The 16,042-nt window shown below is 38.5% G+C and overlaps 1 protein-coding gene across 1 annotated transcript; it reads left to right on the top strand.

The window, feature by feature from the left end:
• Positions 1–1,625: 1,625 nt before the first annotated feature.
• Positions 1,626–2,588, top strand: LOC126062629 (olfactory receptor-like protein DTMT). Its single transcript, XM_049860340.1, has one exon. It carries the CDS (start codon positions 1,626–1,628, stop codon positions 2,586–2,588), a length of 963 nt encoding a protein of 320 aa, XP_049716297.1.
• The last annotated feature ends 13,454 nt before the right edge of the window (positions 2,589–16,042 follow it).

Here is a 16,042-nt window from a genome sequence, read left to right on the forward strand (position 1 = left end):
ATGATCTTTACCCTCATGGAGGGTCCTTCTAGATGGTATATTACATTAAGCAGCCCCAGTGAGATTTGAGCTCATGACTCCTGATTTAGAAGAAGGGATCCCAAGGCCGGGCTAGGAAGACACTGAATGCCAAGTGATTGGCTCAAGGGCATCCAGAGAAATAATGGGAGAAGCCCAGCGCTAATCATCGCTCTGACTTCTTGAATAAGTATTAATAATTTATGTTTTTATTTTCCTCTCTGAAAATCAAGGCTTTCACCAAAATCATCAGGTTTGTTGGCCTAGAGCTACACATGTTATTTTAAAATTTTCTTCCTCTGCTCTTAATCAAGGCTTGCATCTTATCTTGCTGCCTTCTGGTGGCATTGCCAGGTCCTCCCTGTTCTTGTTATCCACCGACAGTTCTTCTACTCTCTGCCCCTTGTTCAAGGGAATTTGTTTTTTGGTTTTCTGAGAAAAAGTTTAATTTCACCTCCCAATTCTGGTCAAGAATTTTTTTCTATACCAGCAAATTCTGTCCTCATACAGAGGCATGGGCTTCTGGAAATAAAACCCAGGAAAACTTGTGGCATATTTCTGCTTTCCCACCACATCTCTTTCCTGAGGAAATGAGCACATAATTTACTACCCACCTGAATGGCGGGAAGAGAAAGTGGAAACCAAGGAAACAAAAAACCTCAAAGGTTAATATCTCAAAAATTATTCCATCACATCATTTTTTGGAGATATTCACCAAATGTGAGAGTTCAAGGGCCATATTTAATTCTCTGTGCCGTGAACTGGTTGCTATGTGCTGTGTTTTTCATGGTTTCCAATGCCTACGAGACATTCATTTTGTGTACCTCCACCAAAAGGAGATCTTTTGCTTGCCCTGCTGCTGTGTTCAATGATCAAGAGGAAGTGGTTGTATTTCTGAATAGTCTGAAGCTCACAGTAGGTATTCCTTTTTAATTATTAGATGTGTGGAGAAAAACCATTTCCCACTCCCTCCCTCAGAATGCTTTACTCTCAGAACTCATCCTGCCTCCGCTCCCTCTATTAGGCTTTATCTTGATAATACCTACCAACCTGCAGTATGTATCTGTCCTGGAAGCACTCCTGACTAAATGAATTAATGCATATTAAGGTTTTAGCCTAGTGTATGGCCCAGAGTAAGCACTGACAAACATTGCTGTGGTCTTATCACCATCATCGCCATCACAATCACCACCACCATTATCATCACCACCACCATTCCTGAGTGATAAAAATGAATAAGAATGGTGGCTGGCTTTACGACTGATGTTATAGTATTTGCATCCTTAAAATAGAGGCATACAGAGGTGTTTTCTTAGACAATTTCCTGCCTAGTTTCAGACCCTGTTGATCTGATCCCACCCATGATACAGTTATGGAACATTCTTATAGAAGTTTGGAATATGGTTAAATTTGACTCATAACTTCTATGCTGTTGTAGTTTTTATTTAAGTAAGCATTTGTTTATGTAGTTGGGAGAGGACTTATGACTTACCGGCATTTAATTAAAAATGTTTTTCCGAAGGTTCTGCAATTGTGTATATGTGTATAATCTATTCATACTTTCATACAAATTATTATTAATTTTTAAAAGGTAAAACAAAAGCAACATGGGAAGGAGAAACCAAACTGTTGTCTCAGAGTTCCTCCTCCTGGGCCTGCCCATTGAGCCAGAGCAGCGAATCCTGTTCTATGCCCTGTTCCTGGTCATGTATCTCACCACGGTCGTGGGCAACTTCATCATCATCATTCTCATTCAACTGGACTCCCACCTCCACGCACCCATGTATTTGTTTCTAGGCAACTTGTCCTTCTCTGACCTCTGCTTCTCCTCTGTGACCATTCCCAAATTGCTGCAGACCATGCAGAACCCAGTCCCATCCATTCCCTATACAGGATGCCTGGCCCAGATGTACTTCTTTCTGCCTTTTGCGGACCTGGAGAGCTTCCTGCTTGTGATCATGGCCTATGACCGCTATGTGGCCATCTGTTTCCCCTTGCACTACACCACCGTCATGAGCCCCCAGCTCTGTCTCTGTCTGGTAGCACTGTCCTGGGTGCTGACCACGTTCATTTCTTTGCTGCACACTTTGTTCATGGCTCGGTTGTCTTTCTGTGCAGACAATGTGATACCTCACTTTTTCTGTGACATGTCTGCTCTGCTGAAGTTGGCCTGCTCTGACATTCAGATAAATGAAATGATGATATTTATCTTGGGAGGGCTTGTCATTATTGTTCCATTCCTGTTGATCTTTTCATCCTATGCACGAACTGTCTTCTCTATCCTCAAGGTCCGTTCTGCCAGAGGCATCCGAAAGGCTTTCTCCACCTGTGGCTCCCACCTCTCCGTGTTGTCTCTCTTCTATGGGACGATCATTGGTCTCTATTTATGTCCATCAGCTGATAATTCTACTGTAAAGGAGACTGTCATGGCTGTGATGTACACTATGGTGACCCCCATGCTGAATCCTTTTATTTACAGCCTAAGGAACCAGGACATAAAGGGAGCCTTGGGAAGGGTCTTTTCAAAAGGATATTTCACTTTTCTTTGGGCCAGTGACTCTAAGGATTAAATTATGTTTTCAAACAGTTGGTGTTAATATCAAAAATGAGTAGTATTCTGAATAGTTAAGTAGCACCCAGACTTGGCACTTCTAATGTAGCATCCATACCACTTCCAGAGGGTGTTTCCTCACATTTTACTATGGGGCGCATCATCATGCTTCTCTGATTTATCACTCGATCCCAGGAGTGATGTAGCAGAAGGTTTGACGTGGTGAACACTCAGTAAATTTTATTAAATGTTGAATAAACACCACTCTAACTTTGGTGTTCACTGTACTCACCAAAACCAAAAAACCAAACTAATTGCCATCCAGTTGATTCTGATGCATAGTGGCCCTATAGGACAGAGTAGAACCGCCCCTACAGTTTCCAATGAGTGCCTGGTGAATTCCAACCGCTCACCTTTGGTTAGCAGCTGATCTCTTAACCTCTGCACCACCAGGGCTCCACAAAAGAATGCTGTTTTTGTTGTTGTTAGGTGCTGTTGAGTCGGTTCTAGCTCATAGCAACCATATGTACTACAGAGTGAAACACTGCCCGGTCCTTTGCCATGCCCACAATCATTATGCTTAAACCCATTGTTGCAGCCACTGTGTCAATACATCTTGCTGAGTGTCTTCCTCTTTTTTGGTGACCCTGTACTCTGACAAGCATGATGTCCTTCTCCAGGGACTGATCCCACCTGATAACTTGCCCAAAGTATGTAAGATGCAGTCTTGCCATCCTTGCTTCTCAGGAGCATTCTGGTTGTATTTCTTCCAAAATAGATTTGTTCGTTCTTTTTGCAGTCTTGTACTTAGATCAAGAGGCAGTCGTCTGAACAGAAAAAGGGGATACTGCATGGTTTAAAGACAGGAAAAATGTGCTTCGAGGTTGTATCCTTTTGCCACACCTGTTCAATCTTATGATGAGCAAATAATCTGAGAGGTTGGACTGTATGAAGAAGAACGGGACATCAGAATTGGAGGAAGATTCATTAACAACTTGCCATATGCAGATGACACAATCTTGCTTGCCAAAGTGACAAGGACTTGAAGCACTTACTGATGAAGATCAAAGACCACAATCTTCAATATGGATTACTCCTCGACTTAAAAAAAAAAAAAAAAAACTCACAACTGCACCAATAAGCAACATCATGACAAATGGAGAAAAGATTGAAGTTGTCAAGGATTTCATTTTATTTGGAACCACAATCAACACCCATGGAAGCAGTAGTTAAGAAATCAATAAAAACATTGCATTGGTCTAATCTGCAGCAAGGGACCTCTCTAAAGTGTTGAAAAGCAAAGATGTCACCTTGAAGACCAAGGTTCACCTGACCCAAGCCGTGGTGTTTTCAATCGTATGTTATGCATGTGAAAGCTGAACAATGAATAACGAAACCTGAAGAAAAATCAACGCCTTTAAATTGCAGTGTTAGGGAAGAATATTAAATATACTCAAAGAATACATCCCCCCAAAAGCCAAACCCACTGCTGTCAAATCAATTTCATCTCATAGTGACCCTATAGGACAGAGAAGAACTGCTCCATAGGGTTTCTGAGGCTGTAAATCTTTACGGAAGTGGGCTACCACATCTTTCTCTCACAGAGCGGCTGGTGGGTTTGAACTGCCGATCTTTTGGTCTTTAACCACAGGGCTTTAACCACTGTGCCACCATGGCTCCTACCAAAGAATATACAGTGGTCCCTAATTCCCTAAGAAATAAAATCCAGATTCCTCACCATTTCAGTAGAGTACCTTCTAATATTTTATTTAGAAAAAGTTAGAATTTTGTGCATGCTCTTGTAATTTTTCACTCTCTAGTATCATCATTTCTTCTCTTGCTAACCTATTCAGTTCTTAATTTTCTTTTACAGTGTGAATTAATTTTATTTAATGATCACATTTTATAATTATTTTTTCCCTTTCTGAATTTACTAATCGTTTGTCAGTTATTAACGAATTACTTCTTTTGATAATAACTATATTTTGGATAAGAATTCTCCTTTTGCATTAAAATTGTATAATATGGAATGTATCATAGAATTCTGCTGTAGACTGCTAAATTTATAGACAATAAAATAGTGGCCCAGAGGATAGCCTAAGGTAACACAAATAGTGAGAGAAGGTCTAGAATCTATTTATGACTCTCAGGTCGGTGTTTTTCTTTCTGGAATATTGTGTCGAAATTATTTAACTCTTTCTTTATTTTCTTACAAAATATGAGCATTTTGAACACATGTGCTCTCTAATCTCTATAATGCCTAGTTTGCTGCCTGACATCTGTTAGATATAGAATAAACACTGATTGATTTGATTTGAATGCATTTTCGTCTATCCCTTGAAATGGATTTATGTCTTAAAAATCCCACCTTTTAAACAGAGCGTTCCTAGTCAGGTTAGCTTTGACTTTGACTTCATTTCTTCTTAAATGCTTTTTTTTTTTTTTTTTACAGATTAGTAAAATAATATCTGCTTACTGGAAATTACTCAAAGTATAAATAAATGAATAAAGTAGAATGTGAGGATCGCCATAGTTCTGCTCCCAGTGAAGGCAGTTAAAAGTTGGGAAATATTATTCCAGATATTTTCCATGTACAAGTTAGCATTATGTATAATAACTAAATAGAGCTATGTGCTATTTACTCAATGTTTTCCTTAAAAATATAATGTGAACATCATTCTGTATGAGGACATGTGACTCTTCCTTATTACTTTCAGAAGCTAGATAGTATTTTGTTGACTGGATATATTTACCATAATTTATTTAAATAATCTGTTATTGGTGGACACTTGGGTCGTTTTCAATTTTTTATCATTTTGAAAAAGGCTTCAGTTTTATAGGGTGGCCTATATATATTTTTGTGGTTTTGTTTTGCATTTCTATAGACACGTTCTTAGAAATGGGTATATTAGATCAAAAGATATGAACATTTTTAAATTGGATAAAAATTGCCAAATTACTTCCAAGAGTTCTGTTGTTTTGTATTAGTAGTAAATAAGGCATAGCTTCATAATAACATTTTTAAATATCTTGGGTGACAAGTTATCAATAATCTTCTCTTCCAAAATTTTCCCGACACATTTATTCTTTCAAATACACTTCAGATCTTTTTCTTTTTTTTTTTTAAGGAGAGAAATGGTAGATTTTATTGTAGAATAGAAAACAACCAAAACAACAACCCAGCTTGGGGTAACACTGAGAATGACTCCTGTGTCGCATTAGCACTGGGAGGTGCTTCAAACTCTGAAATGGGAGGGAGAGTTTTATGCATAAGGACTGGGTGTTACACATGCGTTACACATGAGTGACAAGTAAACTTTTCACAAGGTCAGTTAATCATCAGATTTTCTGGGAGCAAAGTGTGTACATAAACAACTTTCTATGGAACAGTATGGTCATTACATTCCTGAAACATTCTATTGCTTGCTTATTCATGAACTACAACTTTGTCATACATCAGTTGAAAGTGTCCTTTCTTAGCACAAAACATATTTATCATAGCACAAATGCATAATTGTTCACTCAAGAGGTAGAGGGTGCACATATGCTGAAAGCAGAAGAAAAAGGGGATATAAGACAAAGTGAAGTTTCGATTCAAAGCTGAGTCAGTCAGTCATGTCAAGCATCTCAGTTTTAATGTGTTCTTTCACAGGCCTTTATTTATTCATTCATTCACTCATTTATTGAAATGGGAAAAGTCTTTTTTGGCTTCTCTTTCATGCAGTGAATTGGGAACATGCATGTTCTTTTTTTATTGAACTTTAGATGAAAGTTTACAGAACAAACTAGTTTCTCTTTAAACACTTAGTACACATCTTGTTCTATGACATTGGTTAACAATGCATGGCATGTCAACACTCTGCCTTCTCCACCTTGGGTTCCCTATTGCTAGTTTTCCTGTCCCATCCTGCCTTCTAGTCCTTGGTCCTGTGCGGTTGTGTCCCTTTAGTCTTGTTTTCTTTTCTGGGCCTGTCTGATCTTTGGCTGAAGGATGAACCTCAGGAGTGACTATATTACTGAGCTGAAAGAGTTCCTGGGGGTCATACTCTCAGGGTTTCTCCTGTCTCTGTCAGATCAGTAAGCCAGGTCTTTTTTGTGAGTTTCAATTTTATTCTACATTTTTCTCCAGCTCTGTTCCAGACGCTCTATTGTGATCCCTGTCAGAGCAGTCAGTGGTGGTACCTGGGCATCGTCTATCTGTACTGGACTGTCTGGTGGTAGATGTGGTCCATTGGTCCTTTGGACTAATCTGTCCCTTGTATGTTTACTTTTCTTCATTCTTCCTTGCTCCTGAAGGGGTGAGACCAGTGAAATACCTTAGATGGCCGTTCACAGCCTTTTAAGACCCCAGCCACTACTCCCCAAAGTAGAATGTAGAACATTTTCTTTCTAAACTATGTTATGGCATTTGAGCTAGATGTTCCCGAGACCGTGGTTCCTACAGCCTTCAGCCCAGCAATTCGGTCCCTCAGAGAATCTGGATGTGTATGGAGCTTCCATGACCTTGTCACAGGCCATTTTTGAAGGCCACCTTTACTCTAATAAAATGAGGAGATGATGGGATTTAAGAGGTGAAGTAACTCCTCGTGACATATTTTTTAAAAGTCCCTTTGCCTGTTCTCTGGAGAATATTTTTTACAGAGAAAAGAATAGATTCAAGGAGATCTGTTTAGGCCCTTTCCTCATGCTACATGTAAGAAATGCCAATGGCTTGAATATGACACCCCCCCAAAAAAAGTCAAACTTTTTGCTCTTTTTCTTATTGAGTTTAAACTTCAGATCTACTTTATTAAATTCCAGTAAATTACTTATTGGGATATTAATTGGAATTGCCATGAATTATACTTTTAATAAGGACAATGGGCTGTTTATATGATTGTGTTAGAAACTATAAATAAAGAACACCATTCCATTTATTACAGCTTGTTGATTTCTTAACTTTGAATCTGTACATTACTTTCTATGTTTAATCCTAGGTATTTTACATTTAAAAAAAGATGTTTAGGGGTTCACTATTATGTTTCCTTACAGGTTATTGTTTGTACATAGAAAATTTATTGTTTTGCATATTACTTTGTAACTGTTCACCTTATTAAATTCTCTTGTTTCTAATATTTTCTGTTAAATTTATTGAGTATTTTGCATCAGAGCTAACATAAATATTGATAAGTTTGCATATTCATTTCCAATGCTTACTTTTATTATTTCTTTCTCTTATCTAATTGCATTCGATACTAATTCAAGAATAATGTAAAATAAAAAAGCAGAAATAACAAATGTTGGAGAGGTTGTGGGGAGATTGGAACTCTTATACACTGCTGGTGGGAATGTAAAATGGTACAACCACTATGGAAAACAATATGGTGCTCCTTAAAGAGCTAGAAATAGAAATACCATATGGTCCAGCAATACCAGTCCTAGGAATATATATATCCTAGAGATATAAGAGCCATCACATGAATAGACATGGACACGTATGTTCATTGCAGCATTATTCACAATAGCAAAAAGATGGAAACAGCCTAAGTGGCCATCAACAGATGAATGAATAAACAAATTATGGTACATACAATGGAAACTATGCAATGATAAAGAACAATGATGAATCTGCAAAACATCTCACAACATGCATGAATCTGGAGGACATTATGCAGAGTGAAATAAGTCTGCCACAAAGGACAAATACTGTATGAGACTACTGTTACAAAAACTCGAGAAATGTTTACACATAGAAAGAAAAAATCTTTGATGGTTACGAGGGAGGGAAGGAGTGGGGAGGGGAAATCACTAGATAGTAGATAAGTGATAGCTTTGGTGAAGGGAAAAAAAAACAAAGTATAGGGAAGTAAGCACAACGTGACCAAGGCAAAGTCACAGACATTTCGTAGACACATCCAAATTCCCTGGGGGACCAAGTTACTGGGCTGAGGGCTGGGGACCATGGTCTTCGGGGACATCTAGCTCAATTGGCGTAGCATAGTTCATAAAGAAAATGTTCTCCATTTGACTTTGGTGAGTAGTATTTGGGGTCTTAAGAGCTTGTGAGTGGCCATCTAAGATACATCTACTTGTTTCATCCTTTTGGAGCAAAGGAAAATGAAGAAAACTAAAGACACAAGGGAAATGTTAGTCCAAAGGACCAATGGACCACAAGTACCAAACCTCCACCAGCCTGAGCCCAGAAGAAATAGATAGTGCCCTGCTACCACTGTCAATTGCTCTGACAGGGATTACATTTAGACAGTCCCGAACAGAGTGGGAGAAAACTGTAGAAAAATTTCAAATTCACACACACAAAAAAAGACCAGACTTACTGGTCTGACAGAGACTGGAGGAACCCCAAGACTATGGCCCCTGGACACCCTTTTAACTCCGAATTGAGATCACTCCCGAAGTTCACCTTTCAGTCAAAGACTAGACAGGTCTATAACACAAACAATAACACATGTGAGAAATGTGTTTCTTAGCTCAATCCCGTATATGTGACCAAATGAGCAAGACCCACCTAAAAGCAAAGACAAGAAGGCAGGAAGGGACAGGAAAATGGTATTAATGGAAATGAAGAAACTGGGGTGGAGAAGGGGAAAATGTTGACATATTGTGGGGATTGCAACAATGTCACAAAATGATTTGTGTATAAATTGTTGAAACAGAAACTAATTTGCTCTGTAAACTTCCATCTAAAGCACAATAAAATGAAAAAAGGAATAATGTAAAATAATAGTGTTTGTAAAGGACACTCTTGTGTTGTTCCTTACTTTAGGAGAGTGATTTCCATGTTTTACCATTAAGCATTATGCTTACTGTTCGTTTGTGTTGGCTGTCAGCTTATTGATGACAAGAACCTTCCTCCAGAACGGACAGAGAAAGGCTTCCCCTGGAGCTGACACCCTGAATTTGGACTTCTAGTCTACCAGACTGTGAGAGAATAAACTTTTGTTTGTTGAAGTCATCCACTTGTGGTATTTCTGTTATAGCAGCACTAGATGACTAAAACACTTACATTATTGTTTGTTTTCATTTAACTAATCAGGTTTTAGTTTCACTGACTAAGCTACTGTTATGTTTTATTTCTAGTTCATCAGTTATTGATTTTCTCTTTACTAATTTTGTTTCTTTAGTGTTTTTGTTGTTTTATTTTCATAGACTTTGAGTTAAATTATGTATTCTTCAAATGTCTTTTTTTCTATCAAATACTTTTAACAACTACATTTTTCTCTAAGTATTATTGATACAGAGAATTTTCATTGTTATTTCTTTTATTATTATTTTTTCACTTTTATTTATCTTGTTGAGAATATGCATAGCTGTTTATTTCTTTATAATGTGTAATTTGAATGTTTTCTCTTTTTCCTCAAGAAGTATTTTGAAGTATTTTTCCCCTTAAATTTTGAAGAGGAGAGATTGATTTTGGCTATCATTTTGTTGTTAATTTCTAATTTTAAAGTGTTTTGTATATTATTTCCACATTTTTGATTGATTTTCTATTTGACTAATTTTTTTTGGCTTAGTACTTGACGGGTGAGTGTTTGAAAAGAACTTATATCTTATGTTTGTTTGCTATAAGCTTATATAGAATTTTATAAATATTATAATAAATAATGAAGTATATTGAATATTTAACTGTATTATTCAAGTCCTCTATGTCATTACTTAATTTTTTACCTGCTTGATCTTTTAATTTCTGGAAGTTTTCATTTAAAGCTACATATTATGATTATTGGAAACCCTGGTGACATACTGGTTAACAGCTACAGCTGCTAACTGAAAGGTCAGCAGTTCAAATCCACCAGGCACTCCTTAGAAACCGTATGAGGTAGTTCTACTCTGTCCTGTAGGGTCACTATGAGTTGGAATTGACTTTTTGGTTTATTATGATTATGGAGCCCTAGCAGTGCAGTGCAATCCATACTGAAGGCTGTGGTCTTTGATCTTCATCAGTAAGTGCTTCAAGTCCTCTTTACTTTCAGCAAGCAAGGTTATGTCATCTGCATAATGCAGGTTGTTAATGAATCTTCCGCCAAGATGCCCCATTCTTCTGCATATATTCCAGCTTCTCAGATTATTTGCTCACCATACAGATTGAGTTGGTATGGTGAAAGAATACAACCCTGATGCACACTTTTCCTGACTTTAAACCACTCAGTATCCCCTTGTTCCATCCAAACAACTGCTTCTTGATCTATGTGCAGGTTTCTCATGAGCACAATTAAATGTTCTGAAATTCCATTCTTCGAAATGTTATCCATAGTTTAGTATGATCCACACACTCAAATATGGATTGCACTTCAACATAAAGAAAACAAAATTCCTCACAACTGGACAAATGAGGAATATCATGACAAATGGAGAAAAGGTTGAAGTTGTCAAGGATTTCATTTTACTTGGATCCACAATCAACAGCCATGGAAGCAGCAGTCAAGAAATCAAAAGACACATTGCATTGGGCAAATCTGCTGCAAAAGACCTCTTTAAAGTGTTGAAAGGCAAAGATGTTACCTTGAAGACTAAGGTGAGCCTGACCCAAGCCGAGGTATTTTCAATTGCATCATATGCATGTGAAAGCTGAACAATGAGTAAGGAAAACTGATGAAGAATTAATGCCTTTGAATTGTGGTGTTGGTGAAGAATATTGAATATACCATGGGCTGCCAAAAGAATGAACAACTCTGTCTTGGATGAAGTACAACCAGAATGCTCCTTAGAAGCAAGGATGGCAAGACTATGTCTTACACACTTTGGACATGTTATCAGGAGAGATCAGCCCGTGGAGAAGGACATCATGCTTGGTGAAGTACAGGGTCAAAGAAAAAGAGGAAGACCCTCAACAAGATGGATTGACACAGTGGTTGGAACAATGGGCTCAAAGCATAAAAATGATTGTGGGCATGGTGCAGGATGGGGCAGTGTTTTGTTCTGTTGTATATAGGGTCGCTGTGAGTTGGAATTGACTTGACGGCACCTAACAACAGCAACAACATTGGTGCAGTGGTTAAGAGCTATGGCTGCCAACCAAACAGTTCACAGTTGGAATCTACCAGCCGCTCCTTGGAAACCCTATTGGACAGTTCTACTCTGTCCTATAGGGTTGCTATGAGTCAGAATCGACTCCACAGCAATGGGTATTGTGATTCTGGTTCTACACATTCGCCATGTATTTTTAATATTTTGTTTAATGCCAATACCATATTGTTTAAGGCATTAATTAAATTTCTGATTATTTTATCTTACTGAATTATGTTTTTATTATTACTATATATATGTATATACACACACACATTAAATTAGAAATACATACACATATGTATTTCTAATTTAATGCCTTTATTACCTTGAACCCTACTTTGATGATGTTGATACTCTTGCTTTGTGCTTTGTTTATTATATTTATAAAACTGATGTGTTTATTTAAACAAAACTCAAATGGTACTAAAAGGCCCACACTTTATCTTTCTAGACCTTCTTATATGCAAGCACACAAATGCGTGTATTTTTATTCCAAATGTGCTGGGGCTCCTTTGTGCTAATCTACTCAGAACAGTGGTATATTTAAAAGAAAAGCAAATCTGATACCAAAAAGGCATTAAAAATAACATAGGCTTTGACTTCTAGCAGCATGGTGGACTGAGTGAACATGGATGTCCTCTAACATTTATAAATGCATGGAAAGTTTTGTCTGAAATGAAATTAAAAAAAATTTTGAAGTCATAGTTGAGATGGAAAAAAGAGCACTTAGTAGGAGCTGATGCTGTAGTGGCCTGAGAGGGCTTCAGATTCTGATATAAGTTGTATGCTGGGCCTTCAACATTCATACAGGAATTGAAGACGTGGCCTTGGTTCATGAGAGGCAAGAAGCTGGAACTGAGGTCTTTGAATAAGCCTAGAACACAGAGGCTCTGCCCCTTTTGCAAAAAGCAGCAAGAAAACTTGTTGTTCACCCTGGGCTCTGACTAGATATACGATTTCTGATAAGAAATGGAACCCCTGTGCTCCTTAAAAGCGAGGATGGAGATACTTCCTTCTTTTACTGTAGACATGTCATCAGGAGGGACCAATTGCTGGAGAAATACATCATGCTTGGTAAAGTCAAGTGTCAGTAAAAAGAAGGAGAGCTTCAATGAGATAGACTGGCACAGTGGTTGGAACAATAAGCTCAAACATAGCAAAGATTGTGAGGATGACACAGGACCAGGAAAGATTTCTGTTACGCATGGCACCAAACAACAACAACAAATGCACAGGTGAAAGGTCTAAATTAACCTACCTATGTAGTGGAATATGAAAAAAATAAATCATTTTTCCCACTGGCTGATTCCAGGGTCTCTCCTCAGGAAGCCTAGCAACAATATGACTCGGTAGGAACTCTGCTAACCCAGTGCTGATTATGTAAACTTCCCATGCAAATGACTTCCGTGAACAGGCTGTTTCTCTTGTCAAGAAGACTGAAATCTTACTTGAAAATTGCAAAACTCAAAGTCATCCAGCCTGTTGGGTTATTCTTCCCCTCTTCCAAGACTTCTGTAAATGGTCAAAGTGTGGAAAGATATGGGGTCCCTCCGCTTGGAGCATCCTGCTAGTCTGTGCCTGTGAATTTAAATCTGCCTGGAGCCTGCCCTATGGGTTATTTGTGGTGTTTCTGTCACTCCCTTGCTTGGCACACAAGAGACCAAGAAGATAAATCAAGACTTAATCCAGAACTTTTGAAACTTTTAGGGAGAAACAAAAGCACTCCTCAGGCTCCACAAGATTTCCCCTAAATTTGGTTGTAAAAATTTAGAAAGCAATTAACCAGTAGGCAAACAGGAAAAACATCACTCCAAGAACTGGCAATAAGAGACAATCCAAAAGAAACTATAGAATAAATGTATAAAATTATTATGGGAGATAAAAGAAGGAACAGAAATCTTTGAGGAAAGCTCAGAGCAAGAGATGAATCCGATTATTCTCGAAGTGTCTATCAGACAGAGATGCTACATGAAGCGTGTGGCTCTTGCTGACAAAAGAAACATAGCCAGAGGCTGTTTTGGAGAAAAGCCTTATCCTTTTTGGCAAGGGAATATTCTCCTATTGAAAAACAACACTTGGTTCTGAGTCCTGGTAAGGATGGGATGCCTGACAATGGGATGCCTGGTGACCCATCAGAAATTGGGTGTTGTGTGATTCTTCTAGCAACACTCCCAAGCAAATCATGAAGGCACAAGAAGCTGGGTGAACAGCAGCCTCACCTACCAACATGCCTGTTCCAGTGGTCTCTTCCCAAACCTACATATGTTGTCCCATGGGGGATTCTCCGTGACTATTTGAGAAGGAAAAAATAAACCCAGTGTACGGATGATTTTGTACATTTTGTTGGCAACAGCCAGAAGTGAACCTCTGTATTACAGGTCCACCCAAAAGTGGCCCTGGAGGTCTGTGGAGTAGAGAAACCCACCTAGGGAGCAGAGCGCTGAGAGATGTATCTCTCCATTCATCTTCCCTGGAAAGAGAGATGTCCTGAGGCAAAGAATTATTTGTTGTTTTGTTAGGTGCGCTGAGTCACTTCCAACTTAGTGACCTTATGTACAACAGAGTGAAACACTGCTTGGTCCTGTGTCATCCTCACAATCACTGGTATGTTTGAGCCCATTGTTGCAGCCACTGTGTCAATTCATTTCATTGAGGGTCTTCCTCTTTTTTTGCTGACCCTCTTTCTACTTCACAAAGCATCATGTCCTTCTCTAGGCATTGGTCCTTCCTGATAAGATGTCCAAATTATGTGAGATGAAGTCGCACCACCCTGGCTTCTAAGGAGCATTTTGGCTGTACTTTTTCCAAGACAGATTTGTTCCTTCTTCTGGCAGTCCATGGTATATTCAATATTCTTCGCCAACACCATAATTCAAAGGCGTCAATTCTTTGGTCTTCCTTACTCATTGTTCAGCTTTTGCATGCCTAGGAGAGGACTGAAAATACCATGGCTTGGGTCATGCACCCCTAAAGTGACATCTTTGCTTTTCAACACTTTAAACTGGCCTTTTGAAGCAAATTTGCCCAATGCAATACGTCATTTGATTTATTGACTGCTACTTCCATGGGCATCGATTGTGGATCCAAGTAAAGTGAAATCCTTGACAACTTCAATCTTTTCTCTGTTTATCATAATGTTACTTATTTGTCCAGTTTTGAGGATTTTTGTTTTATGTTGAGGTGCAATCCATTCTGAAGGCTGTGGTCTTTGATCTTCATCAGTAAGTGCCTGAAGTCCTCTTCCCTTTCAGCAAGCAAGGTTGTGTCATCTGCGTAATGCAGGTTGTTAATGAGTCTTCCTCAATCCTGATGCCACATTTTTTTTCATATAGTTCAGTTTCTCTGATTATTTGCTCAGCATACAGAACGAATAAGTATGGTGAAAGAATACAACTATAATGCACATCTTTTCTGATTTTTCAACCGCCCAGCATCTCCTTGTTGTGCTCGAATGATTGCCTCTTGGTCTATGTATAGGTTCCTCGTGAGCACAATTAAGTGTTCTGGTATTCCCATTCTTCACAGAGTTATCCATTATTTGTTATGATCCACATAGTTGAATGCCTTTGCATAGTCAATAAAACACAGGTAGACATCTTTCTGACATTCTCGGCCTTCAGCCAAGACCCTTCCAACATCAACAATGATATCCTTTGTTCCACGTTCTCTTCTGAATCAGGCTTGCATTTCCGGCAGTTCCCTGTTGATGTACTGCTGCAACTGTTTTTGAATGATCTTTAGCAAAATTTTAATTGTGGGTCATATTAATGATATTTGTCCATGTGTTCCAAGATCGGATAAAGCAAGATTAATGAAGTTTGGTGATATTTTTGTGGAAGAAATAGATGGACGGACCTTAGAAATACAGGGATTCCACCTGAGGAGGAATCTACAAGAAGGTTTGTTACACTACAGCACACCTAGCAAACCTCTGAAAAACTCCCTTTAGGTTTCTACTGGTTTCTCTCCACTTGGTTGCTGTTGGTTGTACTTTTTTCTTCTCCCCAAACTATAAGACTCCTCTCTATGCCCCCTTGTTCACTTTTATAGTTTCCAAAATTTAAAAGTATAATCTACTGCAAACATTCAGGCAATATAAAACTAATTTAACCGACTGGTCTGTACACACCAGAAACCGTAATGGCGTAGTTGGTAAGTGCTATGGGTGCTGACCATAAGCTCGGCAGTTCGAATCTATCGGGAGCTCCTTGGAAACTGTATAGGGCACTTCTACTCTGTCCTGTGGGGTGACTATGGATCGGAATCAACTGGAAGGCAAAGGGTTTGGTTTTGGTTTGGATGTACACATCACTAAGGACAGACACTTTGTTGTTTCTGATCTAATTTTTATTTAACAGGAAATAAGACACTGTTGGACCAAACTGATAGTACTTTGAAAGCTAAAAAGAAAGAAAGAAAGAAAAAAGGTTCTTTATCAATGAAATGCTAGTGAATTCAGCCCTGCCC

Source organism: Elephas maximus, chromosome 19, assembly GCF_024166365.1.
Source record: "Elephas maximus indicus isolate mEleMax1 chromosome 19, mEleMax1 primary haplotype, whole genome shotgun sequence".
Taxonomy (NCBI): domain Eukaryota; kingdom Metazoa; phylum Chordata; class Mammalia; order Proboscidea; family Elephantidae; genus Elephas; species Elephas maximus.

Coding starts and splice junctions, on each gene's coding strand:
- LOC126062629 (XM_049860340.1), top strand. CDS start 1,626: ATGGGAAGGAGAAACCAAACTGTTGTCTCAGAGTTCCTCCTCCTGGGC.